This window comes from Terrapene carolina, unplaced genomic scaffold, assembly GCF_002925995.2.
Source record: "Terrapene carolina triunguis isolate 2854851 unplaced genomic scaffold, T_m_triunguis-2.0 Scaffold231, whole genome shotgun sequence".
NCBI classification, from domain to species: domain Eukaryota; kingdom Metazoa; phylum Chordata; order Testudines; family Emydidae; genus Terrapene; species Terrapene triunguis.
In genome coordinates this window covers 19,420,717-19,445,689 of record NW_020664582.1, presented here as the reverse complement: position 1 = coordinate 19,445,689, position 24,973 = coordinate 19,420,717, and the positions used below count along the sequence as shown (strand labels likewise).

The following is a 24,973-nucleotide window of genomic DNA, read 5'->3' as shown; positions in this document are numbered from 1 at the left end:
GAGAGAGAGAGTGCTCCTGCCACAGCCTCACTGCTGGGATCTCCCAGGCAGGAGTGAATCTTGGTACTGAGAGGGGAATGTACAGACTTTCAATGACGATCCAATGCACAGAAGCCCTTCCCCCACTGCTGCCTTAGCCCCCAAATACCTGTTCATTCTGAGCACTAAATTTATCTGTGCAGGCCAGGGAAAGAGATCTAGACGGCAGGGAAAGTCCTACCATGGAAAGAAGGGTGCACCAATCTCCCCTCCTCCCAACCAAAAATAAGTCACAAATTCATGACAAAACCAGAGACTTTATTCCCTTTGTCTCTATTCCCCACCCCTCTTCACTTCTCTGTGCTTAACTCCATCTGGGAATGCTACACCTCCCCAGGTAGACCATATAAAAGGGGGGAAGATGAGAAAGAGACTCACTGTCATAGAAATCAGGGTCCTCCCCCCATAGCTCTCCAATGGCCAGAGCAGAACTGTTCCCTACATTATGTTCTCTAGAGCTTGGACCATTCCAGCTGTAAATGACTCCACAGCCCTTGGGAGATGATCCCGCTGTCAGGAAGGTTGCTCTGACGTTCAGTCTACATTTCTTTTGCTCATTGTCAGCCCACTGCTCCAATTTTACCTTGTTGGCCCACCTTAGCTAATTGTGTTCCTTTACTGGGACTGGAGGAACTTGTTTGTGAGGAGAGGCAAAAACAGCTCAGTATATATTGTAGCTTGGTTAAGTGACTCATTGTCAAAATCTATAAAAGTCAGTAACAAAAACCAGTGACTAAGAGACCAAGGAGGCAGAAAAAGCAGGGTCTCACCCTGGCCACAGACCCCTTCGCATGCCCCAGAGTACAGGCTAGAGTAGCTGTGGTTCTTGGCTATTGTTAGTTTTTACAGACTAACCCAAAGCACTTCCATATAGCCCTCTGAACCACAAAACAGCAGCAACCTTCAGACCAACAGTCCCATTTCCCTCCCCTCCTGAGACTGGTAAACATGAAGCTACAACACTTCAGCCAAGTCAGGGAAGCCAGACAACACACAGGTAAAGGGGTTCCCAGGGAGGATGCCTTTGAAAACACTCAGCAGGAAGAATGATGACAGAGTGATCCATGCCATCTCTTCTCCTTGGCCAAGGACTCCCAATCAGATCCAGCTCTGAGCCGCCACACTCCCAGGCTACCCATGCACAGTCATTCTCCTTGACACATGACCATTTGCCCCCTCTGCTATATCCTACATATGCTCTCTGTGAAGCACACTGTAACTTGTCATCACACTTCTATTTGCCTGCGCAGACTGGACTACCATCAAATGTTTGATACAGTCTTTTCTGCACATAAGTGAGCTGTACAGCTGGGGTGCTTGCCCCAGAAATATGTACATATTACCACTAGCATCTTCAGGCAGTTTGACAACAGATAAGGTGCTGCTGCAACTGCTGTCTCAAGGATGGTCCTTTAAGATGCCCTGGAACAGCTAGTGCTGTCTGCAGTAAAACATAGCAAAGTCCTGTCACGTCCCTCCACGGAGCTTGGATTGTGAGAGTCCAGAAAACAGATGATAGGTCTAGAAATTAATTCACTTGCTGAACCTGCTGCTGTCAGCTATGAAAACAAGTCACCAGAGAAGCCCTGGAAACAAGGAGGTCACTGAGTGAACATGGAAGCTGGAGAGCAGGAGCTGTTGCTATCATGAAGCTAACTACAAGGGTGCCAATTTCATTTCTTCCTCACGATGTGGCAGCATCAGGCCATTCCCACTGGAGGGCCCAGAGTTTAACAATGTCAGCAGTGAGAGGCTCTACTCAGTTCTAAAACTGCCAGCATTATTACATCATTATATAGCACCAGAACCCCCCAGAAAGAATACCAGATGTGTGGTCCCTGCCCAGAGACACTCACAATCAAACAGACAGTAAATGAATATAACAGACTGTCTTGTGGATCAGGCTTGGAATGCAAAGCCTGCTGGACAGAAACCAGGGACACAGTCATCTTACCAGAATGGCTGAGAGCATGTAAGCCAGGGCTTGCAGTCGCTCAGCTCCCAGCCACCACCAGGCCAGGAAACGCTCCAGAGCCAGGAGCCACTCCAGCAGCCCCACTCCTCTCCTCATAGCAATGAGATTCTCTAACTATAAAAAGCTGAGACTTAGCCACCAGCCCAGAGAGCTGCTGCCTGTGCCTTTCCAACGTCAGGCCACCTACGCATTTACAAGGCTGCTTCTGCACAGCCAGTGGAAGCAAAGGTTCTCCCTGGGTTTTCTTCACTCAGTTACCCACAAACCCGTTAGCACAACTGCAGACACGGCTTGCCACAGGCTAGGCAGCCACCCACCCCCCACCGCTCTGGAATGTAGCTGGGCCGTGGCCAGTCCCTCTCAAGCAAGTGCCCAAGGACAGATCAAACATTTGAGGGTGGTATTTCTGCAAACATTTACCCAGTGGGGATGATGCTGTAGCTCATCCCCTCCCCCAGCCCAACACAGCATAGCCCAAAGTGAGAGCTTCAAACCTCAGTTGTGCCATCTTCTCAAGACCCTCAGGGCTGATGCGGTCTCTGGAAAGCAGGTTGCTGAGCTGCTGCTCCTGGTTCCCAGCCTCTCGGAGGAGTTTGCTGAGCTCCTGCTGCTGTAAGTTCCTCATCTGCTGTTCCATCTCAGGACTCAAAGGGGTAGAGGGGAGGGGGCTGCAGATATACTGCCCTGACTGGCCTGGATATCCGGGGTAGTAAGCTCCTGGGTAAACACTGTTATTGGGGCCCATCTGATATGGCAAAGAATACCCTCCATAAGGATACTGAGGACCTTGGCCTTTTGGACTGGGGTAATAATAGGGGTTGTCAGAATTCTGAAATTTGTAGTAGGAGGCCTGCGACTGGCGTGCATCCCCCCAGGAAGTGGGACTCACTTCATCATCAGTATCTAGAAAATGAAGCTGTGAGGTCTGGCTCTTCAGAGCAGGTTTTTGGTCCGGGTTGTTTGGATCCCACAACCTGCGCATAGTGCCTCCACGGCCCCTGCCTCTGGGCCCCTTGCTGCCACCACTACCAAGCAGGAGCCTGGGCCCAGACTGAGTAGATTCGGGAGAGCCTGCAGCACTGGCAGAGAGGTCTGTGTTGGCAGGCAGGATGAGAATCCCACGGCCTCTCCCCTGAGGCTCCCTGCCCTTCACCTCCACAGCCTCTATGGAGTCACTTACATTAAAAGCCTTTGGAGGCTTTTTCTTGTCTGTGTGCGCCACAGGGATGTCTCTGTTCACAGACTTATTATCGAAAGTGACGCGCAGGGCTCCCTTGACCTCCTTCCCATTGCTGCTCCACTCACTCTCACTTTTAGCTCGGCTCTGCTCTGGGTGCTTTCTCTCTGAATTCCTGCTGGCGCCATATGCTTCTGTCTCCCCAATTTTGTCATCTTCCAGAGAGTCGGTGGAGGAAGCAGAGAGCTGTTTTTTAGGACGGCTTCTCTCTTTGGCCCGCTCCTGTCGCGTCCTTCCCCCATCAGCCAGTGGGGCTCCATCTGCGCTGTTGTTGCTCCCTGCTGAGCTCGTGCTACAGGTGCGGTATCGGCTCCTCCGTTTGTCAGAGCGGGAGTATCGCTTCGTAGATCCCAGCTTCCCCTGGAGCAAGTCATCACTTGATTTCCTGACCCTCTCAGCCCGCTCTACCTGCCTTCCTTTTTCTCCCTGTGTGGTTTTCGCTCCCTCACTAGTCAGGCTTCCCTCCCTCTCCTCTCTGTTAAGTTTAGTTCTACTGCTGTTGCTGCCTTTCCCAATGTCCCTTTCAGTCTCTTCATCTCCTTCAACTCTCAGCTGTTCCATCTTACTGGCAATTTCATCATTGGCTGGCTGGCTGCCTGCCTCCTTGGCAACAGTCTGCAGGCGCTTCCCAGGCTGATAGATCTGCTGGTCCGGCTTCTTGGTTCTCCTGATGATCCTGGGACACCAGTCATCTGAGACAGAGTGTTTATCCAAATTCTCTTGGCTCTGAAAAACAGCTTTACTTTCCATCTCTCCATTTCCCTGGGAGGGACCATTCTGCTTCTGGCTGTCACCTTTGCTGAGATCTCCAGTGACCTGAGATCCCCCTCCAGTACCAGCAGGATCTTTGTCACTAGCAGTTTCATCCTTGGATTCCTCAGATCTGGTCCCTTCATACGCTGAGGCCTCCTGTTTTAATAGTGTGTGTTTGTTCCTAAGCCGGGAGAGGCCAGGCTTGTAGATTTCAAGGTCTGGACGCCGGTTATCTTTACGATGCCTGGGCTCCTTCAGTTCCTTCATGCTCTCTGTAAAGAAGAGATAAAGAGGCGGAGGTTATTCCAGTTATGGAACAGCAAAGCAGGATAAGAGTTAGAGAGACAGAAACATTAGAGAAATGTGAAGAGTCTTTAATGGTCTCAGGGTGGCTCCAAGAGGGGCAGAAGTTTTAAAATTGAGACTATCAGAGCTGAAGTTCTTTATCTGGGTATTATGTGAAATCACACAGAGCAGGGTGAGAAATGCAAGAGCAGGAGGCAGAGAGGAAACCTATGACTCTGAGCCTGTGGCCTTATTTCAGGATACATATTGTTATTATTTGTTAAGCACCTCCAATGTACCCCTCACTGTACAGAACACACGTACAAAACAGCCTTAGCCTCAAGCAGCTTACGAGCTAAGAAACAAACAAGATACACTGGGAGACTCATAGCAAAGTGCAAGCTAAGGGTTTTGTTGCTGCTGTTTTCCTGATTTCACCCTCTGCTCCCCAATCTGCCTGTTGGTGGTACATGTGCCTTCCCCTCTGCAGCTCTTGCCATTTGGAACAGCTCCCTGTACTTCCCTGCCTCATTCACATACATCTCATTTCAACTCAGCACTGAAGACTTCTTTTCTCCTGGGCCCACAACTCGTTAAATTTCTCTCTGTGTAATGATATTAATACTAGATGTACTTAAAAGAACACAACTGACATGAAAAAGACTATGTAAAATAATGTCATCACATGCAGCAGCATTATACATTATTCTTATTAAATCTGTATCTTTGGCTGGGGTTTTACATCATATTATAGAATGGTTTCTGCTTCATACCAACTGAAAACCACCACTAAGATGGCCTCAGTAGTACCTAGCAGAGGGAAATCACTCAAAGCAAGAACACACCTTCCTCTGAAGCAAACATACTGAAGATCATAGATCCTCTCTCACTAATCTCCTCCCACAGCAGCCTAACCAATTCATTGACAGTAACAAATGAAGGCACCTCAGAGACAGTTCTGAGGTTTCTGTCATTAGAACACTGGATAAACTGCATCCATGACGACAGAGCACTGATGGGAGAAGCTTCTGAAATGGGAGTGGTGAGGGTGGACTTTTTCTAGAGACACTTGTCCTCTAGATAGTTGGGCACAGTTTGTTTAGCTGCATGAAACTTGATTTTAGAATTTCAGCTTCCCCAGTTTCTCCTTGGAGGATTTCATACTCCACACAAATTAACAGAAGTAGCTTGATTGCTGTGACACCACCATAAAACCATGTGGTATTAAATTGCTTTCACTCTAACCAAACAACAGTACGGTCAAGGTAGTGGCTGCACTTCTAGATCAGTCTCAAATGAATCTCACTGACTAATAATTTGAGGATAGATAGGAGGAGATGCAGCAGTCCTGACTCTCATTGCTTTAACTTTGACAGCCGCAATGCCTGGGATAACTTACAGGAAACTACGGCATATAATCAGAATCATCAAGTAGCTAGTGCAGCTTTCTGTGCTGCACTAGCTGGTGCCCACTGCCAAATCGCCCATCACAAGCAGCCTTGAATAAAAAACAATTTGGCATCTGTGAAGCCAACATTCATAGTCTCAAAGCTCCACTCTGCTCACAATACTTCAGACTAAAGAGGGTTAACCATTTCTGTAACACAGATACAAACTTGCCTTGCTGATCACATTAGCTAGCTCAAAACCAGTCAAGAAATTCAGAGTGAAATGACTTATGGGCCACCATGCCATCCAACTAACAACAACTAATTTGTATATCGCACTTTTCATCAGTAGATCCCAAAGTGCTTTACAGAGGAGTGAAACTACAGACAATTTTTCAGATGCTTTGGACATTACAGGCTACACAGAAAGCATCTGCCAAGACAGAATCATTCAAGTCCTGCTACAGCCGCTACCTGACAATAGCAAAAGGCAAGAATAGTTGCAGGGAACCAAACAGAGATGGGCATTCTGAAAGCAGTGATGATGGGACGGATTGCCTTTAGTAATCCTTTGCATTTATCTAGCAGTTTTCATCTTCAAAGCACTGTACAAACCTTAATTAATTAACTCTTACAACCCACTCCCTCTTCACCTGTCCCCATGAGTCAGGTAAGATCTAACCCCATTTTGCAGATGGGGAAGCAAATGGCAGAGAGGGTGACTGGAATTCTTGGCATTCATTTACTGTATGTGCAGTGCTATACTCAGAGACCTCTGGGAATGAGTACTTGGGAACACTGTGATATAGTGGGAAGCTGCTGCAATAATGGGCAGCCATGCAGCAAAATGAAATGGATGATGAACCACACCAGCAATGAAATGGAGACCAGTGACAAGCCCAACATAAGAAGCCAGTAAAGAAGATGAGAACGCAGGCCAAGAGCTCTGCAGAACCTAACTGGCCAGCAGCATAGCCTACACAAGCTCTGCACTTGGAAGCAGGCAGAAGGAACTTAAGAGGATGCAAATATACCTCTGCTGGGACATGCAGCTTTCAGAATACCGTACATGGATTATTGACTTTAACTTCTCATGGACTCAGTGTTTCTCAAACGGAGTGCAGAGACTCTTACAGGCAAGTTGTGCAGCTACTTCTGGCCCAATAGTGAGAGCACCAATCAGTTTTCACACATTTAGGACTAGCTGCAGCCCAATACAGACTCTTTTCAGCATGTACAGAGGTTTTCTGGACTTGAGCATCAAGTAAACTCAAGACCCCTCTCTGTGCCGTACATATTCCAATGCTGGGTGTTCCTTTGATGTAAACTGAACTCCAACAATGGAGAGGTGGCCGTCACATAGGATGACAAAACCAAACTGCAAAGAGAACTGGAGAAGTTAGAGCCCAGAGAGCTGCACACAGTAAGAGGAGATTCAGTCCAGTAGCCTCGCAATAGAAATAAACTCAGATCCAGAACAAGGCTCTGCAACTAACCAGCTGCACCCAGCACAATAAGGAGACTTTATTTGGAGAGGATGTGATCAATGTAAAATCACACGTGTCACAAAACTGTTTATTACTGTTACACGGAGCACCTCACACTCCTAAAGAGAAAGTGTTGGGGGGGGGGGAATATTCTTCTGTGTTTTCAGTTTGTTTACTTTGCACCTCTCGGGTATAGTGTCAGTGTCCCGTGTAGAGTTAGTTCGTTCCCCCGGCTGGGCTGGGGCTGTCCCAGATCCCAAGGGGGGAGACAAGCACCCAACGTGACGTGACCGGGAAGGCCCCAGGATTGGCGGGCCCCGGGGGGCCGGAGGCAGGTGCGGGGTCCCGGGGGGCCGGAGGCAGGTGCGGAACCCCACGGGGCGTTTAAGGTATTGTTAGACACGGACTCGCTGCCGAGTCCCAGCGCCCGTCGATGCGGCCCCGGCAGGACTCCCCAGGCGAGCCCCGGGGCTCGCGCGAGTCAGCAGGTCCCGGCAGCCAACGGCTTTAACGCGACCTGCGAGCTCGCGTGAGAGCCCCGCGCGGCCCTCTCCCCTCGCGCGAGGCAGGCGAGCTCGGGCCGCAGCTGCTCCCTCGCGGCGGGGCCCAGCCCGGGGGTCGCGGGGCTCTACCGGGGAAGGGGAGGGGCCCAGCCCGCCGGGCCCTGAAGTCTCACCTCGGCCCCCGCCCCCCGGGGCCCTCCCCAACGCCGCCAGGCTCCCCCTCAGCTCCGCGGCCGAGATGCGCACCCGCTCCAGCTCCGCCGCCATCTTCGCTCCCGTCCCGCCCCCTACGGCCCCACTCCCGCGGGAGGGGGCGGACGGCAGCCGGCCGGGCCCAAATCCTCCGCTCCTAACGCGCATGCGCCAAGCCGAGAGGCTCCGGCCGCCCTAGCGCATGCGCCACCCGGACACGCCCCCTCAGCCCACGTGACGCGCGCCCTTTGGCCCGACCCGCGGCTCTGCGGGGCTTGACTGACGGGAGCTCGGGGTCCCAGTCCGCAGAGCGCTGGCGCGAGCGGCCAGGGCCAGGTGAGCGCCCCCGTGCGGCTGCTGACCGCGTGCCGGGCCCCTCCCCGTGGCGCGGGCCGTACAGGATTGTAACGCCCAGCAAAGCTTAGCCCGCGTGGAGACGGGCCTGGGGGCTCGTACCCCTGTGCCCCAGCTCCCTTCTGGGCAGGGCAGTACAGGGCCGCCGGGGGGGGGGGGGGGCAATTTGCCCCAGGCCCCGCAAGGGCCCCCACGAGAATATAGTATTCTATAGCATTGCAACTTTTTCCTATGAAGGGCCCCTGAATCCCCTGGGCGGCGCGAAGCTGACCGAGCTTTGACACCCCCTGGGAAATGAAGACCCAGGCCGAAGAGCAACACTACAGAGCGCACTGGTGTCTTGCTGTGCAGGGATCACTCCTAGGAGACACCCACGGGGTCGGGTGCAGAAGTGATTCAGGAAAGCAGATTCCTCTCACCCTCTCCCCCAGCTGTTCTACCTCCTTAAAACGCGAGTGCGGATCGCGTCGGGGAAGAATCGGTACAAGTCAGTCACTCCAGCAACACCACCACTAGGGAACCGCCTATTGCCAGTGCCTGGGTAAGGGCAGGGGCTACTGCAAACAGGGGCAAGTCTGTGTACTTACGATGCACAGTAGTTTGAGTTCCCCCCGTGGCTGCTGAGCACCCCTCTCTGTCCCATTCCTGGGGTTTTAGTCTTTTTCTATTTCTCACTGTTTCCTCTTTTGAAGGGCACGTGCAGCATGGGGCATAGTAAACTAGGAGCATTGTTTCTCTCTTTCAAGTCCACAAACAGAAATATTTACTTACAATAGTAATAGGTAAACACTATTCCAATAGAGCTGGTGCTTACATGGAGTGTTCACAGAAAGGGGGAGTGGGACATACCACTCAGCCAGTGGATTTATCTGTTGAAAGGTAATCCTGCGACACCCTCCCTGCATACAAGCCATCTCAGGAGCTGGCTCATTTCACTCCATACAGAGAACACAAACAGCTCTGGAGCTGGTGCCGGCACTAGTGCACAGCTGCAGGCTGTTGTGACAACCATCCTAACCCAACAGCAAAATTGCTTTCGGGGACTTCCCTTTTAAATTTCAAATTTGTCAAGTGTTTAAAACTTAACCCCACCCTGTGGGCCCAAACAGTGTCCAGACACAGCTAAGGAGACATTGATTCAGAGTGGCACATTGGGACCCCCCGTGCTCTTCTGCACTCCTTCCATGACTGGTGAGGCAGGCTCCCTCCAGCAGTAGGATGCGTTTCCAGCCTCTCTCTTCCCCTCCACAGCTTACGGAACATGTCCTCTCCATACTGCATCTCACTGGCAGATGTTGAAGCTGCACAGTCAAGTCTCCATGGCCTTATCCACCTCACCCCCATCCTAACCAGTTCCAGCCTAGACGAGTTAGCCGGCCACAGACTCTTCTTCAAGTGTGAGCTCTTCCAGAAGACTGGTTCCTTTAAGGTAAAGCTGACACATTAATGGCACAGTGCGGGGTGGGGAGCAGCCTGACCCACCCTCCTGCCTAGCTCTACTGTCTCAGAGGAAAGGGTACAGGGTCTGACTGGGGGTTGGATTTGAGAAGCAATTGCTCAAATACAAAAGTGTGCCCCATTAGCATCTGTACAAAGGGAGAATCGCTGATTTCAGCACTTAAATGCTGCAGAACACGCGGTATGAGTCCAATGGCAGGTTGGCCCTCAGGCCCTGCCAGCTTTGGACACAATTCAACTCTAGTTCCATAGCAATAGGGACTAGAAATTACCATTCCTCTACCCCAGGAAACAAGGTTGGTGGCCCTTGTCCACTTCCTACTGGGCAGCCACCACGTACAAGCACTTCTTGGCAGCCCCAGCCCCAGGAAGAGATGGTTAAATGGGTCATTACAGATGCTGAGGACTCCTGCAGTTAGGGGCTCAAGGGGAGGAAGAGAAGCTGGCATTGGTGCTGTTCTGGTTCTAGGGATCCACAGCTGCCCCCTTGCTGGGGAAAGCATCCATTAAAAAGGGTGCAGGGGAGCAGCTTCTCCACCTCCCCTTGCTGCTCTCAGCTAGGGCACAACAGCAGCAGCAAACCCCTGCCCCATCTGAGCATGGAGAGCTGAGGCTTTGCAGGTTCACTCCACCTGTGGTCTCTCCCCAGATCCGAGGTGCACTGAATGCCGTCAGAAGTCTGGTTCGTGCAGCGCAGGGCGACAGAGAGCAGCCCAAGGCTGTTGTGACACACAGTAGTGGAAACCATGGCCAAGCTCTTGCCTTTGCAGCTAAAGTGGAAGGTAACAGGGAGCCAATTTCTTGGCCATGCGGGGCTGCCCCCCCCCGCCCCCACTTGCCCCTTCATTTCTCTAGCAGCAAATGAGCTACTGAGAGCAATAAGGGAAGGGCAGCCCTTTGCTCGGGTCTTTTGCTTGCAGCTGAGCTGGCTGGTTACCCCAGGGGAAGCCTGCCAGTGCTCAGGAGCGGATGCCAAGGGGTAGCTCTGGCTCCCAGCACACAGCTGGCTCAGCATCCAGCCTGCAGCTCAGTCCCTGCCTGACTTAACTACACATGGGGATTCCTTGGAGTAAGCAAGCCCCAGGTCTTTGCCACCCAGCCGGGTGGGTTAATCCCAGACAGGACTGTTAGCCAGCAGGGCCAAGGGTTTCCCTGCTTGGATGCATCCACAGGCTGGTGCAGATAGAGCCAGGAACTCCCACTGCAGCAGCGCAGGGTGTAGCTGAGCTCTAATGCAGTTTCACGTCCCTGTCCCACACGCAGCACCACGGTGAAGTTACCTGCAAAGGGCCTGGTTACAGCTGAGTTGGTTTTCTCTCCCGGGGGTATCCTCTGCTCCATGTCTGTCCGACCCACTCTCAGCCGAGCAGGGGATGTGCCTCTGCAGCCGGGCCCCCATCATTGTCCAGTCCTTTCATTCCACAGGGATTCCTGCCTATGTCGTGGTGCCTCGCACAGCGCCGCTCTGTAAGAAAGCTGCCATCTGCTCCTATGGAGCCAGGCTGATATTATGTGAGCCCACTGATGAGGTAAGGGGGAGGGAGGGGGCAGCACAGCAGGGTACTTTGGCTTTGTTCACACACAGGGGCATTAACAATTTTTGTGCCTGGTCTGTCTCCCCAGTCCCGAATGGAGGTGGCAGCTCAGACAGTTCAGGAGAAGGAAGGCGTGATGGTGCACCCCAATCAGGATCCTGCTGTGATTGCAGGCCAAGGCACTATAGCACTGGAGGTGCTGCAGCAGGTGAGGAGACCTCCTCCCCTGGCACTTTTCCGATTAGGCAGGAGAGAACAAGCAGGGGGACACATCTGCTCCCGCTGCAGAGAGGTCAGGGAAGCCAGAGTTAGTCCATCAGGACTTGGAGCCAGCCTCCAGGGAGTGAGCCGTTTAGGAGCAGTCACAAGACAGCGTGTGTCTCTTGGTCTCTGTTGTGCTAGGTACCCCAGGTGAATGCACTGGTGGTTCCCGTTGGAGGAGGAGGGATGATTGCTGGAATAGCAGTGGCTGTCAAGGTAAGAAATCTCCTATTTTGGCTGCATCTCTCCTCAGGAAGGGGGGGCTGAGGAGTTACTGGTGTCCGAAAATGAGCATTTCACCTTGTGAGGAGGAAATTCTCCGATTCACACAGCATCTGAACTCAGCTTGGATTTGTAGTTGACCCTCTCTCTCTCCCTGTGTTTGGATCAGGAGGTACTGTAGAGTTCATTAGCACTCTCCCCTGCAGGTCCAGGTTGCATTGAAAGCAACCAGGACAGATCACTGCAGCCGACACACTCTAGTTTAAGCCTCATGCCACGATACAGAATAAAATGGTGCCACTTCCAGCAGGAACAAAGGTAGATGGGAGATACTGGCAGCCTGAGGAGAGCTGGGCACTCAGTCATCCTTCAGGGCCGAGTTGCAATGCCGAGCAAGGAGATTAGTTGCCGTTAGGAGAAGCTTGTCCTCTGCCTGCAGTAGATGAAGGAACCTGCTCCTGGCTCAACAGTGGTTGCTCTCTGATTCGTCACACCAGCAAATGCCAGACACACTCTGCTGGAGGGGAAGATTGCCATGGCAGGCGAAAGGCCTGCCCCAGCCCAAACAGCTACAGAACATGGGAGTTAAGGCACAATGAGGTGGCCTGGCCTGCCATGTTCACCAGCAAGTTCCAAACTCATCCCCTGCTCTTCCTTTGGGCAGGCTTTGAGACCGGACATAAGAGTGTATGCTGCTGAACCATGCAATGCAGATGACTGCTACAGGTCAAAGGTGACAGGGGAACTCACCCCCAACCGCCATCCCCCAGACACCATAGCAGACAGTGTTAAAACCAGCATTGGACCGAACACCTGGCCTATCATTAAGGATTTGGTGGATGATGTGCTGACAGTCACAGAGGAGGAGATCCAGGTAAGCATTAACTCCAAGCACCTTCTTGCTGTAACGGCCCAGCCCAGGTGCCTCCATTCACACACATTGTCCTCCCTCCACCACCTTGCCCTCCCATGCTGTAGCATGAAGCAGGAGTCGTGATCCCCTTCAAAGGATGATCCCTCTCTACCATGCTGGCTGGGCCTCCTCCATTTCCTCCCATAGCATTCTTCAGCTCCACAGCAGCAACCCCGGCTGCCTGTCACTTTAGGGTCCCAGCCTTTTCCCATAATTGTTATCAACAGATGCCCACAGCTGTGGCCTATGCCTCCCCAAAGCATCGCCCACAAGCTCCATGACAAGGGATGTGTATCATGCTCAGTCCCTCGCTTTACGCAGTGGGGTGTACCTAAGGCTTAGAACAATATTTACCAGCACAGTAACTGCTCTTCTCTCTGCCCCAACAGCAAGCAACACAGCTGGTGTGGGAGAGGATGAAGCTGCTTATTGAGCCAACAGCTGGAGTGGGAGTGGCTGCTGTGCTCTCTGAGCAGTTTTGCTCAGTCTCCCAGGAAGTGAAGAACGTTTGCATTGTGCTGTGTGGAGGAAACGTAGACCTAGGCACCCTGGCCTGGCTCAGCCCACTTGGCAAAGAGGCAAATGGAAACTGATCAGCCTTTAGAGCCACTTCTCCCAGGAGTGAGAAACTGGGCTGTTTCTTAGAGCCTGGTGCTGTGTTTGCACAGTGGGGCCTCTGGGAGTTTGGTTTGAGCATTGGCCTGCTAAACCCAGGGTTGTGAGTTCAATCCTTGAGAGGGCCACTTAGGGATCTGGAGCAAAATCAATATTTGGTCCTGCTAGTGAAGGCAGGGAGCTGGACTCGATGACCTTTCGGGGTCCCTTCCAGTTCTATGAGATAGGTGTATCTCTATATTTTTTATTTTAATAATAAAAAAAACAACATGAGCAAAAAGGATTGATTTCTAAGGAAGTGGGAAAACCTTGTCATCTCAAGGAGCAGCTGGTGCTGTTCTTAACCTGGTACAGGTGGGTGGAGCCAAAGAGCTGGTCTCTCAGCCTCCAGAGGCAGGCGGTTGGAATGAGTTTCATGCAGCTACCCCCTGTCTGGGGCCCAAGCCTATGCTGCCTGGAGAGATCACTTGCGTGTTCAGCAGCAGGAGACTGTGGTAAAGTCTGACCCTGTGCTCTCATGGGACAGGCGCTAAGTTAGACAAACACAGTTTATTGGGGAAGAGCCAACCGCACATTTGTAAAGAGAAGTCACGCCTCACCAATCTATTACAATTCTTGGAGGGTGTACTTGGTTTTTCAGAAAGCCTTTGACAAGGTCCCTCACCAAAAGCTCTTAAGAAAACTAAGTCAACATAGAAGAAGGCGGTAGGTCCTCTCATGGCTCAGTAACTGGTTCAAGATAGGAAACAAAGGGTAGGAATAAACAGTTTTCATAATGCAGAGAGAACAGTGGGGTCCCCCAAGGCTCTGTGCAGGGACTTGTGCTGTTCAACGTATTCAATAATGGTCTGCAGATGATACAAAATTATTCATTAATCAAGAGTCACAGGGGGCGCTCTCAGGAACTGGCAGATGAAATTCAACATTGATAAGTGTGAAGTGATGCACATTGGCAAAAATAATCCCAACTACACACATATGATGATAGGTTCTACATTAGTGGTTACCATTGTTGGAGAAAAACAGAGTTCTCACTCTTTTGGTTGGGTGCCGCAAATCAAGAAGGATCTTGGTGTCACAATGGATAGTTCTCTGAAAACCTCAGCTCAATGCACAACAGCAGTCAAAAAAGATAACAATGAGGAAATGGATAGAAAATAAGACCGAGAATATTGTAATGCTCACACCATGAATACAGTGTCCAGTTCTGGTCTTCCTACCTCAAAAAGGATATAGTGGAAAAAGATTTGGAGAAGGAAAACAAAGATGATCAAGGATATGTAACGGCTTCTATCCGAGGAGAGACTAAAAAGATTAGGGCTGTTAGCTTAGAAAAAAGAGGACAGTCTATAAAATCATGAATGGAGTGGAAAAGGTGTTATTAACCCTTTCGCACAATATGACAACCAGTACCAATGAAATTAATAGGCATCAGGTTTAATACAAACAAGGGGAAGTACTTTTTCCACACAATGGCAAGTTAAACTGTGGAACTCATTGCCATGGGATGTTGATGGCCAAAAGTATAACTGGGTTCAGTGAAGAACGAGATAAAGGATAGGTCCATCAATGGCTATTAGCCAAGATGGTCAGAGATGCAACCCCATGCCCGAGGCAACCCTAAACTTCTGACTGTTGGGAAGGGAAGACGGGTGGATCACCCTAACTGCCTAGTTCTGTACACTCCCCCTGAAGCTCTGGTACTGGCTACTGTTGGAGACAGGATGCTGGGCTAGATGGACCATTAGTCTGACCCCGTATGGCAGCCTATGTTTTTATGTTCTCAAGTTACACACAAATGGCAGGGGAGGGGGGTGAACCACAGAATCCCTAGTGCAGCTTCAGGAGCTTCTAGCCTGGCAGGAGGGACTGAGCAAAGCCTGCATGCCCAATGTGCACAATAACTCGATCCAGCCACCCTCCCGCTGCAAGAAAGCGGCCACTTGGACTTTAATTGAAGTGAAGATATATTTACCATTGAAATAAACTGACATTGGAGGCCAGGGCATAGGCAGTTGTGAGCCAGATCTAATGCTGCAGCAGCCAGCGTGAATGCTGGACACAAACCCCAGGAAAGGCACAGCACTAACAAGTCCAGGGCGGTTCTCCCTACTTCTCACGAGGCTTGGAACAGCCAAGCACCCACATGGGGTGCAGGAGGTGCGAACCACAGCAGCCACGCTAGGCCTGGAGAGTTATTCCATCTCCACCTCCTGCACGGGGAGCTGCTGTTCGTTTCTCACCCACGGTACCGGCTCCGGCACATGCGGGTCATAAGTCCATTTAGGGAAGATGCGCTTGTACAGATTCAGCAGCACCGTGTCCTGGGATTTCAGCTGGCCATCAAAATGACACTTCATGTGACCATGAGTCCCTAGGCAAAGAAAGCAACAGAAGCTGTTAGCTGCATTTTGCCTATTCCTCTTCCCCAGCCCAGGGAAGAGCAGACAGTGTGAGTAGGGATGCAGGGACAGTGATTGTGGCCCAATACCATGAGAGGAAAGCAAGGCAACAATGCATGTCAAACCCGGCCTACCTAGCGGCTCTGTGATGTGTCCTCTGCGGCCCCACTTGGTCCTTAGCTCCACCGGCTTAAACCACAGCACATCCTCTGCAGATCAAAGACAAGAGACACATGAGAAACAGGCCACAGTGGTCTCCAGCTCCCCAGCACCCTGCCACATAGCTAGCAAACCAGGCAGGAGTCAGGCTGCTTGACCTACTACCAAGAGCAGCTGTGAGTATGACGAGCAGCGGCACACTAACCAAAGAGCTCTAGTGTGCATTCACCTATAGGCGAAACAGAATCACTGCTGCATGGATGGGTGTGCTCAGAACACGAGAGCCTCTCTGCAGGGCACGGGACACTTGCTGAGATATCTGGGTCACGTCAACACGTATGTCCGAATGTTCACAAGAGCTCAGCTCTGCACTTCCAGGTCTGAAAGGCTCCAGTTATTGGAAGTCATGACAGACTTTCCTATGGAACCACAGGGTCTCCAGGGGCACACAGGACCTGCTGTACCATCCCCACACACACGCATATACACACACACACGCCACGTACCTCTGTTAAAGAACATGTACCGCACTACAGCTGTCTTGCTGAAGATCTTGAAAGGGTGACCACTGAGCACCAGCCGCTTGATGATGATTCTGTCTGGATCCACCGAGAGCAGAAAGCCTGTGGCGATGAGGTCGTGCATTCCTGTGGAGCAGAGCTGACATGAATGCCACTGTTCAGTGGGTCCTAGAGTAGGGCAGTCCTCACAGCAAGAATAAGGACAGGGCCATTACTCCAGAGCCTGAGGGAGAGGAGATGGGCAAGTTCATCCTCTCAGAGCCCGACAGATGATTAAGGCACGTCAGATGCGTGGCGGTATTGGAGAATGGGACCCAGATCCCTCAGTGGAAGCTGGAAACCTCTGCTGCTAGGATTAGCTTTCATTTCTCATTCAGTCACTCCCTCAGCACGCACTGACTTACCATTACTCCTTTGTTTAAACAGTAGCACCGAGGCGGAAGGAAAAGTGATGGGAGCATAAACAGTCACCACCAGGGCTGCATCAGGCCGCAGGAAACGCTCCAACTTGTGCTTATCAGCTAGAAGAGAGAAAGCACCAAATAAAACTCAGTTACCAGCCAGTGGCCAGCAGGGGAGCTCCAGGACCCAACACCAACAAGCAGCAGGCCAGCCACAACACACACTAATTTGGACTGTCAACACATTGCTCAGGGAACACTCTTCAGGTCCGTCCACTCCCTCCTTCTGCTCAGCCTTGGGAACAACCTCAGCAGCACGGGGTTGTGGGTCACACGCAGCCCCGCCTCCCTCCACAATAGGCTGTTGAGAGCCAACCCCTTGGAAAAGGAGACCAATTCAAATGATAGAGCCTCGTCCAATCCTGAGCAAGGACGAGCCCTACCAGTACCACTTCCTCACGGTCCCAGGGAACCACATGCTGCCCAGGCCAATCCAGCCCCCTCAAAGGGGAAAGGAATTGAGTCCATTTGTTGAAGCCCAACAGCCAAGATATGCAAGTCCTCAGAGTCCCTTCAGCCATCCCAGCTTTCCCCCCCAGAGACCCCAGCCAGCAGGGGGGCTGCACAGAAAGGGAGCAAAGGGCCCCACCCTCTATATGCAGTTTGTCCACTAGTGGGTCCGACACCCACCTGAGCTATGCTGGGAGTACAGAGGGGAGGCGCGGAAGCGCCTGAACCCACAGTGGAAGATCAACTCCTCCTTGGCTTTCACTGTCTCATTGTTGCCCAGGTGCCGCCTCACCACAAAGTTCAGCACAGACATCTGCAGAGAGAGGGAGAAAGGCAATGCTGAGGGGCCGAGCTCACCTGGAACGGCAGGGTTGCGAAGTTGAAAGCCATGGATAATACAGAATAGCTCCGCAAGCCAGATGTCTTCAGTGTCTCAACAGCTCACAGCCCAGGTGCTTTAGTCAAAGTGCTCCCAGATCTTCCTTTTATGCCAGAGAATCCCTACCCCCACCAGAGACGCCTCAGAGCCATAAAGGGTTCATCAGCAAAATTTCAGCCAGGTTCAGACGTTCTGGCTTAAACCATCATGGCCATCTCCCTGCTATTCTGATGTGACCCCCAGGACCTGCAGAAACAGCTTCAACCCCAACCAGCACAAGAAGATTTGAACTGAATTCCTTGTACACTCAGACTTTGTCCTCCCAGCAAAGGCCCCAGGAAGGCCAGGAGAACGCCAAGCCTGTATCAGCCAGAGGGGAAAGAGGCACAGTGGCTTTCCAGCTCTTCTGGGTGATGGCAGGTTACAGCCTGTGGCACACTCACCTTTTGCTCATGGGGAAGCAGTGAGAATAGGACCAGAGGCAGCCCCTGCCTGAAACTCTCCATCACTGAGATAGGAACACTACAGATGTGAAGCGTAACGTACCAGCCAACCTGTCGAGAGAGAAGTGCAGAACAACAGTTAATGCAGGTTCCCAGCGTTGAGGTGCGAAGGAGCAAGATGGAGCATGCATGTGGGGAGTGGCCTAGGCACACAGGCTGTGGGGTAGAGAAAACAGGACACCAGTACTACCTGGGCTTTATCTACAACACAGGAACAGGCCTAGCCAGCAACCAGCAGTGCCTCAACTTCACTACCACACCTCGCCTGCCAAGAGCGAGGAAACACAGCAGGGAAAGAGGAGAGATGGACAACATGGGGGAAGATAAATTAGCCAAGGAAAGGCAGGTACCGCGGCCCCTTCAGTTTCCTCTTTCTCTATCTGCCGTAAGACATGCTTCCTGGTTCGGGAGAAGTCCTGGAACTGGAAGATCCTGGCATAATCCCTGGGGAGATTCTCTTTGGGATCCCAAGGAGAAGTCCGGAAACTTTTGAGCCCCCTGTACTTCTGGAACCTGGAGGACAGAGTTTCAGAGATTTTACTCAACAAATCCTATAGCAGTTAGCAAGCAAATACCCTTGCCCCATGTGAGGACATCTGCATTATACCTTTACAGGGACTTACACCACACAGGGTCTCACAGAGAGCAAGGGGGAATTCATCCTGCTCATAGGAGAGATCTGATCACGGAGAGTCAGGAACACCCTGATGCCATCAGCCCCCAAATGAGCCACACAGAAGGGAACTGTCACTGCACCAGCCCACTGGATCAGACAGGCACAGATGAAGGGTCTAGTTTGATGCATCCACCCACATGGGTTCTCACTACAGGAAAACCCCACCAATTTCACTAGGCAAACTAGAGCATGCTCAGTCCCATCGCCCATTGCACACTGCCGGTCTCAAAGCCAGGACATCTCCAGGGAGAGTCACTAGCAAATGATATCCTTCCATCCTGGCATGAGGTTTCTTACCGGACTCTGGCAGGCAAGTTGCGGGGGGTGTCCACCTCATCTGGGAACATTTGATCCAATCTCTCCTGCTTGTACTTCTCCAACATCTGCTCCTCATCCTCATCCAGTGTCTCGTCGTATAGGTCGTCCCGAGCAGACTCTGCTACAGTCATGGTCTCACACTCCTCCTCTACAAGCTCCTCCTCCTCACTGCTTTCCCCAACCTGACACAGACAGCATATACTGCTCTTGATGTGCAAAGTCCACAGGCAAGTGTACTTACACCCACACTCCAGGCAACACTACAGGGGCTGCATGCATCTTGTACAATGCAGAGCACAGCCCCCGCTGGAGTTTAGATAAGAGGGTAGCTGACTACGACAGAGGGGGCAATACAAAGGGGCATGTGGCTGCACAGACTTTACCCCCTTTGAAATGTGGACACCAGCCTGGCTGTATGTTGTGCCCTTACACTGCCTGTTTGGGTGTGGAAAGAACAGAGACGGTTTGCAGGGTGGCAAGCACACTAGTACTTGGACACAACCCACAATATCAATCTCTTGTTACCTGGGAAGCCTCTTCCATCAAATCTTCGTCCTCCATGTTGTCCTCCTCCTCCTCCTCCTCACTGCCATCCTCTCCATCCTCCACAATCCACGCAGCCTGGTAGTTGGATGTTCCCTTGGGGACCTTCACCACCTTCCTCCTTTCCTTCAGGGACTCTGCCAGATTCCCAGAGTGGTTAGTACTGCATAGCCCCCCTCCCCCACCTCTTTACCTACAGTAATGCCAGACATGGCACTAGGCTGCTCCCTCTAGTTCCCCTTTACAGCTGTGTGGACAGTCAGACGGAAGAGCAAGTTATATGAAACACGTGGAGGGATTTACAGCAATGTATCTTCCCTGTGCAGAAATCAGTAACCAGAATCCAGAGACTGTTCACACAGCCCTGGGATTTCACCATTCATCATCACGAATGCCAGGATTGGAGAGCACAGCTCATTCCCTCACAGAGCAGTTAGGAATAACTCTGCACTATATGGCCATCAGCAGACAGATGCTCGGGATCCCATGACGTGCTCTCCAACGATCTGGCCAGCCCAAATTCAGGATCAAACTGGAGAAGCTATGCAGCCCAACGGTCAGAGGAAGAGGCTGGAAATAGGAGTCGAGAGGGGTCTGGGTTCAAAGCTAGATACCAGGCCCAGCTTTAAGCTTCTCAGCTAGAGCTCGTAAAAATTAAAAACTTCACCAATAATCTAAGGAAAGGCTAGAGAAATATTGCCAGCACTGACCTTCTGCCTCTTTCAGCTCCTCCTCAGTGGGCCAGGTCTGTTCCCCCTCCATGGGGTCAGGAATCACCTCTGATTGCAAAGACTCCTGTCTTCTAGGATCTGCCTTCATCAGGACCTTAATGACTTCCTCCATCTCAACAGCACCGTTTACAGAATCATCCTAGCAGACAAAGTCATTAAGTGAGAACCCACCCAATTCAAGCTGCACATCGCAGTTTGTAGCAAAGGACTAGCCCCACCACAACCCAAGATAATCCCACCACTAGCAAGAAAGTACTCACCCACAGCACACCCTATGCTCATTGTAAACACTGTGCTCTGTCCAAAGAGCTTCTCTAAGAGGACAAAGCTTTATAGTCTGCCTTGAACCAACCTGACTGCATGACCACAGGTGCTGACTGTTGGAAGCTAAGGCATATTTAGGCCTGACAGAAGCCTTCTGTGGCTTTTCATAGTCTGTTCTGATAACATTTAACATAAGCATAAGGAGAACTATGTGTGTAAGAAATTGAAGAGTAATCATGTGTGTGAGAAGAAGAAAAGCTAAAGTAACTAAAAAAAGTAAAGACAAGTTTGAACTAACACAAAACCTGCACTGATGGGGGAGAGGAGTTAGCATGGAAATGAAAAACTAATAACGTATGTATAAGAGAAGATAACAAAAAGTTATAAATAAGTGTGTGTAACAAAGGGAGGTTAAAGCTGTACTGTCCAGTGCTGGAGGAAACGGTGAGGTAGTTGTCCTAATGAGCTACCTATTTGTGAGTCACTGATCACTACTTGCTGAGTGTTTTGCCTTCAGAAAGATTTATTAGACCCATCTGCTGAGTAAGTGAATCTTAATCCAATTCTAGAGAACATTGGTTCAAAGATCCTGCAGCTTCTAAACGATTACCAGGGAACAGATAACTCTCAGTGGGCCACTCACTCAGAGTCCAGAACTCCATCCTACCTGTATTTCCATGTCCTGGCCCTTCCTCTGCTGGCCTTTAGCCACTCTGGGGTTTAGAGAGAAGGGGTCTGGAGGGGCATCAACCTGACTCATCTGGAAGTCTCCATGTCCCACGATATGCACCAGGCTGTTTACATTGAGGGTCCGTCCCCGAACGAAGCCAGATACCTTCAAGGTCCCCACCAAGTCACTATCGTGGCTGGGCATAAACTCAGCCTCTTGGGCAAGCAGATAAGCCCGTCTATCACGGAAAGCAAGGTGCCGCTGCTTCTGGGCAGCAAGATGCCTCAGCAACAACAAAGACTCTTGCTCAGTGTTCAGGGGGAAGAGTTTAGCCTCCGGGAAGCGCTTCTCAATAGCTTTGCCCAATTTTTTCTTAGCATCTGTCTGTTTCTTCTGTGGGAGATCAGTGACTCCATGGACAGCAAGGGCTAGCAGACAGCAAAGAGAACAGCAGTTAACAGTCAAAACTCAAAAAGCCATACTGGGTCAGACCTATGGTCCATCAAGCCCAGTATCCTGTCTTCCAACAGTGGCCAGTGCCAGGTGCCCCAGAGGGAATGACTAGAACAGGTAATCATCAAGTGATCCATCCCATCGCCCATTCCCAGCTTCTGGCAACAGAGGCTAGGGCAGTGGTCCCCAACACAGTGCCCGCCAGCGCCATGGCACCCGCCGGGGCATTTATGTGCGCCTGCGTACTGGCCGCCGGACAAACATCTGCCGAAATGCCGCCGAGAAGCAGCGTCATCAAGAGGTGTCGCCGCCGAAATGCTCCTCCCCAGCACATAAGTCTATCTAGATGGCTCAAGAGATCCATAACCTTCGCACCAGGCAGGTAAGTCACCATGTGGTTCTCCCACTCATCGCAAACCCAGCTATCTGTTTCTAATGATCGAATCACCCATTACTAATAACTGTCCCTTCCTAATAACTGGAGTTCCCTCCTCCGGAGAGGTATCCTCAGTGCGAGAGGATACCACATCATCATCTGGAAGGAGGGTCCCAACTATGGGATCAGTTCCCTCTGCTGCAGCTGGATGTTCTCCTTCCCTGAGACTTTCATCCTCCTCAACAGCACAGATGCTGTCAGACGGGGGAAGGGACCATCTCATCTATGTACCTCTCTGTCTCCCTTAGCTCCTCCAGCTGGGGATGTACCGATGTAGATTCATTTGTGCCCACTATGTGGCGCATTTAAATAGTCAAAATGCTAACGAGTGTTCAACAAGTAGGCAGCAGCCTGGATCCAAGATGTCTCTTATATCGTTAGATCACCAGCATTAACCCAACAGGGGTGCACTCACAGAGGGGGACTGATAACATTAGATCAACTGATCTGCACTCCAAGCTTCTAGATAGCAAGATCCAGTGGCAACCTACCTGCTGTATGGGGGCCTGGTTACTGCACCAGCTTCCAGTCAAGAACTCTGGAATCTCATTAGACACCCCGCTCCAACCCCCTAGGGTACCCGCTGCTTTTTAATTCACCTACCATAGCTGGGGAGCCCCTGCGCAAAGAGGCAAGAGAGGCAGTAATCTCCAGCGCTGTCCCAGCCATCGAGCGGATCCAGTACGAACAGCAGGGTATCGGCTACTTTCGCCAGGTCTAACACAGCATGAAGATTCCCTAGAAACACAGTATCAGAATACGGCAGAATGAGGCACTAATGAGTTTCAGCAGAACACAGTGGAATACTAGGAGCCAGCACAAGCCCTCCTAGTCCTTCAGGGTTTCCTTACCCACGGGGGCCGTCACAAAGCGCCAGCGCTGTTTAAGTCGGGGGCAGAGTAGCACAAAACCCTCTGCTCTCTCATTCTTATGCACAAGGGCAGATTCGTCACTCTGAAGCAGCCTCAAGGCGTGGTGGGTGACCACCCCAGCGTGCAGTGGGACCACCACCACCAGGTGAGGCGGCCCATCTTTGCTGCCCAGGTTTCGCTTTTCCGCCAGCACCTGGGAACAGAAACAGCTGACAATAAAACTGCCCGCCCCCCATCGGTGCTGGGGCGGGCAGCTCCGGGCCCCACCGCGTGTCACGCCCCGCCCACCACGGCAGCCCGGGAACGCGGCCCCAGCCCACGGCTCGCCCCGCTCGCTCACCGCCTCCTTGCGCTGCCTGCGGAGCTGCAGGGCCTGGTGCCTCCGGTCCGGCTTGCTCAGGTCCCGCCGGCGGCGGCTCAGGGTCTTGGCGGGGACGCGGCCTAGGGGGAGAGAGCGGCGGTTAGCGCCGGGCCGGGCCGGGCAGGGCGGGGCGGGTACCGCGGGCCCCGACAGGGTCTCACCTCCCGCCCGGCGCTGGGCCCCTCCGCGCTGCTTCCGCCCCTTGTGCGGCTTGTTCTGCTGCTTCAGGGCCCCGGCCCGGTGCGCGGCCCCCGCGCCCGCCGCCATCTTGCCTCCCAGCACTTCCGCTTCCAGGGCAGCCCACGTGCGTCACCCGGAAATGGCACCTTCACTTCCGGTCTGCTGCCCGCGGAGGATGCTGGGAGTGGCGGGGGCGCCAGGCAGGGGTTCAAGCGGGAAGAACCGGGAGCCGCCGAGCCCAGCAGACCGGTCAGCGCAGGCGTGAGGGGGCGGGGAGGGGCGGAACCAGGCCGCTGGTCACGGGCCGGGCCGGGCCGAGCCGGGCTCGTTCTTCCGGATCCGGTGTTGGCCGGGGCCCGCAGCACCTGGGGCGGAGACAGACACGCTCAGCGCGTCCCAGCCCCTAGGTCCGTGAGCCCAGCAAGCCCGCGGCCCGCTCGGGGCGCCCCCAGAGAGCGGCCATGGGGGAGCCCGGCTGGGGGGCAGCCGGGGACCAGACTCTCCGTGGGCAGCAGCAGATGTTACCCACCATCTTCCAAAATGGAGCCTGAGCCCAGGGCCCTGATAATGCAGCACAAGGGGACCCAGATACCGACTCTCCCATGATCCAAACCGGGGCCGTAGTTTGAAGAGCAGAGAAAACTGCAGCGATGAGGTTAGCTCAGTTCCCGCTCCCCTTCTTGGGAGATCAGAGTCAATCCTTATGGCAGGGTCTGGCTCATGCACCAATACAGACATAGATGCAAACAGCTGAACGTGCCTGCATCACCCCCATGGAGCCCGCCTTGCTCGTGGCCCAGTGCGTGTGCATGGGAGGGATGCAGGAGCATGGAGAGGCAGGGAAGGAGTGGAGGTGGGCAGTGTCCATCTCTGCTGGAAAAGTCACTGGTGTTAGGCACCATCTGTGGCTGAAGGTAAGTTGTTTGGCTCCCTCACTCACTCTAGTGCGGGGCAGCAAGTCCTGGGGGCAGGGGAAATACACAGGAGGGGTCATAAGGATAGTCACACTGCCATCATCCCAGAGGTGAAGCCCCTTCCCAACAGGCCCTGGAGTGATCAATATCCACCTCTGAGCCATGGTGATCTGGCCTGTGAGGAAGCTCCAGCATTCACATGGGCAGCAACAGACTGGATAGTTCCAGTCCAAGTGCCAGCTGCAGTGGAATACAAGGAAAGCCCCTTCTGCTGCTGCATCTAGGACAGGAAACTTTCCTCTGATGGCTCTAAAAAGTGTCTGGTTCTTAGCCACAGCTGTGCATGGGGTCTGGCTGGCAGCCATGACTTAGTGCCCCCCTCCTCTGCCTTCCCCATATGACATTACTTTCCTTTTTCACTTCAGAAGTGCACACCCTGGTCTCTGTACCCAGGGCATCACCC

The 24,973-nt window shown here is 52.4% G+C and overlaps 3 protein-coding genes and 1 non-coding gene across 7 annotated transcripts in view; 1 reads left to right on the top strand and 3 right to left on the bottom strand.

The window, feature by feature from the left end:
• SMG6 (SMG6 nonsense mediated mRNA decay factor) overlaps window positions 1-7,944 on the bottom strand; it is a 150,369-nt gene extending 142,425 nt beyond the window's left edge. For 2 of the 3 annotated variants that reach the window (XM_024194362.3, XM_024194363.3), the window contains exons 1-2: window positions 7,841-7,934; window positions 2,509-4,276 (exon numbers count right to left, since the gene is read on the bottom strand). In XM_024194362.3, coding sequence (XP_024050130.2) covers window positions 2,509-4,276; window positions 7,841-7,934 — 1,862 coding nt within the window. Of the gene's footprint in view, window positions 1-2,508; window positions 4,277-7,840 lie in introns of all 3 variants that reach the window. The other variant, XM_024194364.3, reaches the window with a different exon arrangement.
• A 174-nt stretch (window positions 7,945-8,118) lies between these two features.
• Window positions 8,119-13,332, top strand: SRR (serine racemase). 2 transcript variants are annotated; one of them, XM_024194359.3, is made up of 8 exons: window positions 8,119-8,195; window positions 9,465-9,642; window positions 10,321-10,453; window positions 11,097-11,200; window positions 11,295-11,414; window positions 11,609-11,683; window positions 12,354-12,563; window positions 12,992-13,332. In XM_024194359.3, exons 2-8 carry the CDS (start codon window positions 9,475-9,477, stop codon window positions 13,193-13,195), a joined length of 1,014 nt encoding a protein of 337 aa, XP_024050127.2. In that variant the 5' UTR covers window positions 8,119-8,195; window positions 9,465-9,474; the 3' UTR covers window positions 13,196-13,332. The 2 variants fall into 2 exon arrangements, with proteins under 2 accessions (XP_024050127.2, XP_029768373.1); XM_029912513.1 differs by lacking the exon at window positions 8,119-8,195 and having other exon boundaries at window positions 9,355-9,642.
• Window positions 13,333-14,784: 1,452 nt separating this feature from the next.
• Window positions 14,785-23,704, bottom strand: TSR1 (TSR1 ribosome maturation factor). The gene is made up of 15 exons (XM_024194356.2): window positions 23,578-23,704; window positions 23,396-23,496; window positions 23,035-23,248; window positions 22,787-22,921; window positions 21,292-21,722; window positions 20,340-20,499; window positions 19,612-19,766; window positions 19,066-19,268; window positions 18,443-18,605; window positions 18,033-18,143; window positions 17,391-17,523; window positions 16,704-16,820; window positions 16,285-16,425; window positions 15,754-15,828; window positions 14,785-15,591 (listed from the first exon to the last, which is right to left on the bottom strand). The coding sequence occupies exons 1-15, from the start codon at window positions 23,681-23,683 to the stop codon at window positions 15,413-15,415; spliced, it is 2,424 nt and encodes an 807-aa protein (XP_024050124.2). The 5' UTR covers window positions 23,684-23,704; the 3' UTR covers window positions 14,785-15,412.
• Window positions 17,719-17,809, bottom strand: LOC112102901. The gene has a single exon (XR_002907792.1). It is a non-coding gene; the product is annotated as a small nucleolar RNA SNORD91 family (small nucleolar RNA).
• Window positions 23,705-24,973: the final 1,269 nt, after the last annotated feature.

Excerpts from the sequence above, each read along its gene's own strand:
- SRR (XM_024194359.3), top strand. The coding sequence starts at position 9,475 with ATGTCCTCTCCATACTGCATCTCACTGGCAGATGTTGAAGCTGCACAG. Across the intron at positions 9,643-10,320 it reads AGAAGACTGGTTCCTTTAAG|ATCCGAGGTGCACTGAATGC; the intron begins GTAAAGCTGACA and ends GTCTCTCCCCAG. Across the intron at positions 11,415-11,608 it reads CACTGGAGGTGCTGCAGCAG|GTACCCCAGGTGAATGCACT; the intron begins GTGAGGAGACCT and ends CTGTTGTGCTAG.
- TSR1 (XM_024194356.2), bottom strand. The coding sequence starts at position 23,683 with ATGGCGGCGGGCGCGGGGGCCGCGCACCGGGCCGGGGCCCTGAAGCAG. Across the intron at positions 23,249-23,395 it reads GCAGGCAGCGCAAGGAGGCG|GTGCTGGCGGAAAAGCGAAA; the intron begins GTGAGCGAGCGG and ends TTCTGTTCCCAG. Across the intron at positions 19,269-19,611 it reads TGATGGAAGAGGCTTCCCAG|GTTGGGGAAAGCAGTGAGGA; the intron begins GTAACAAGAGAT and ends TGTCTGTGTCAG.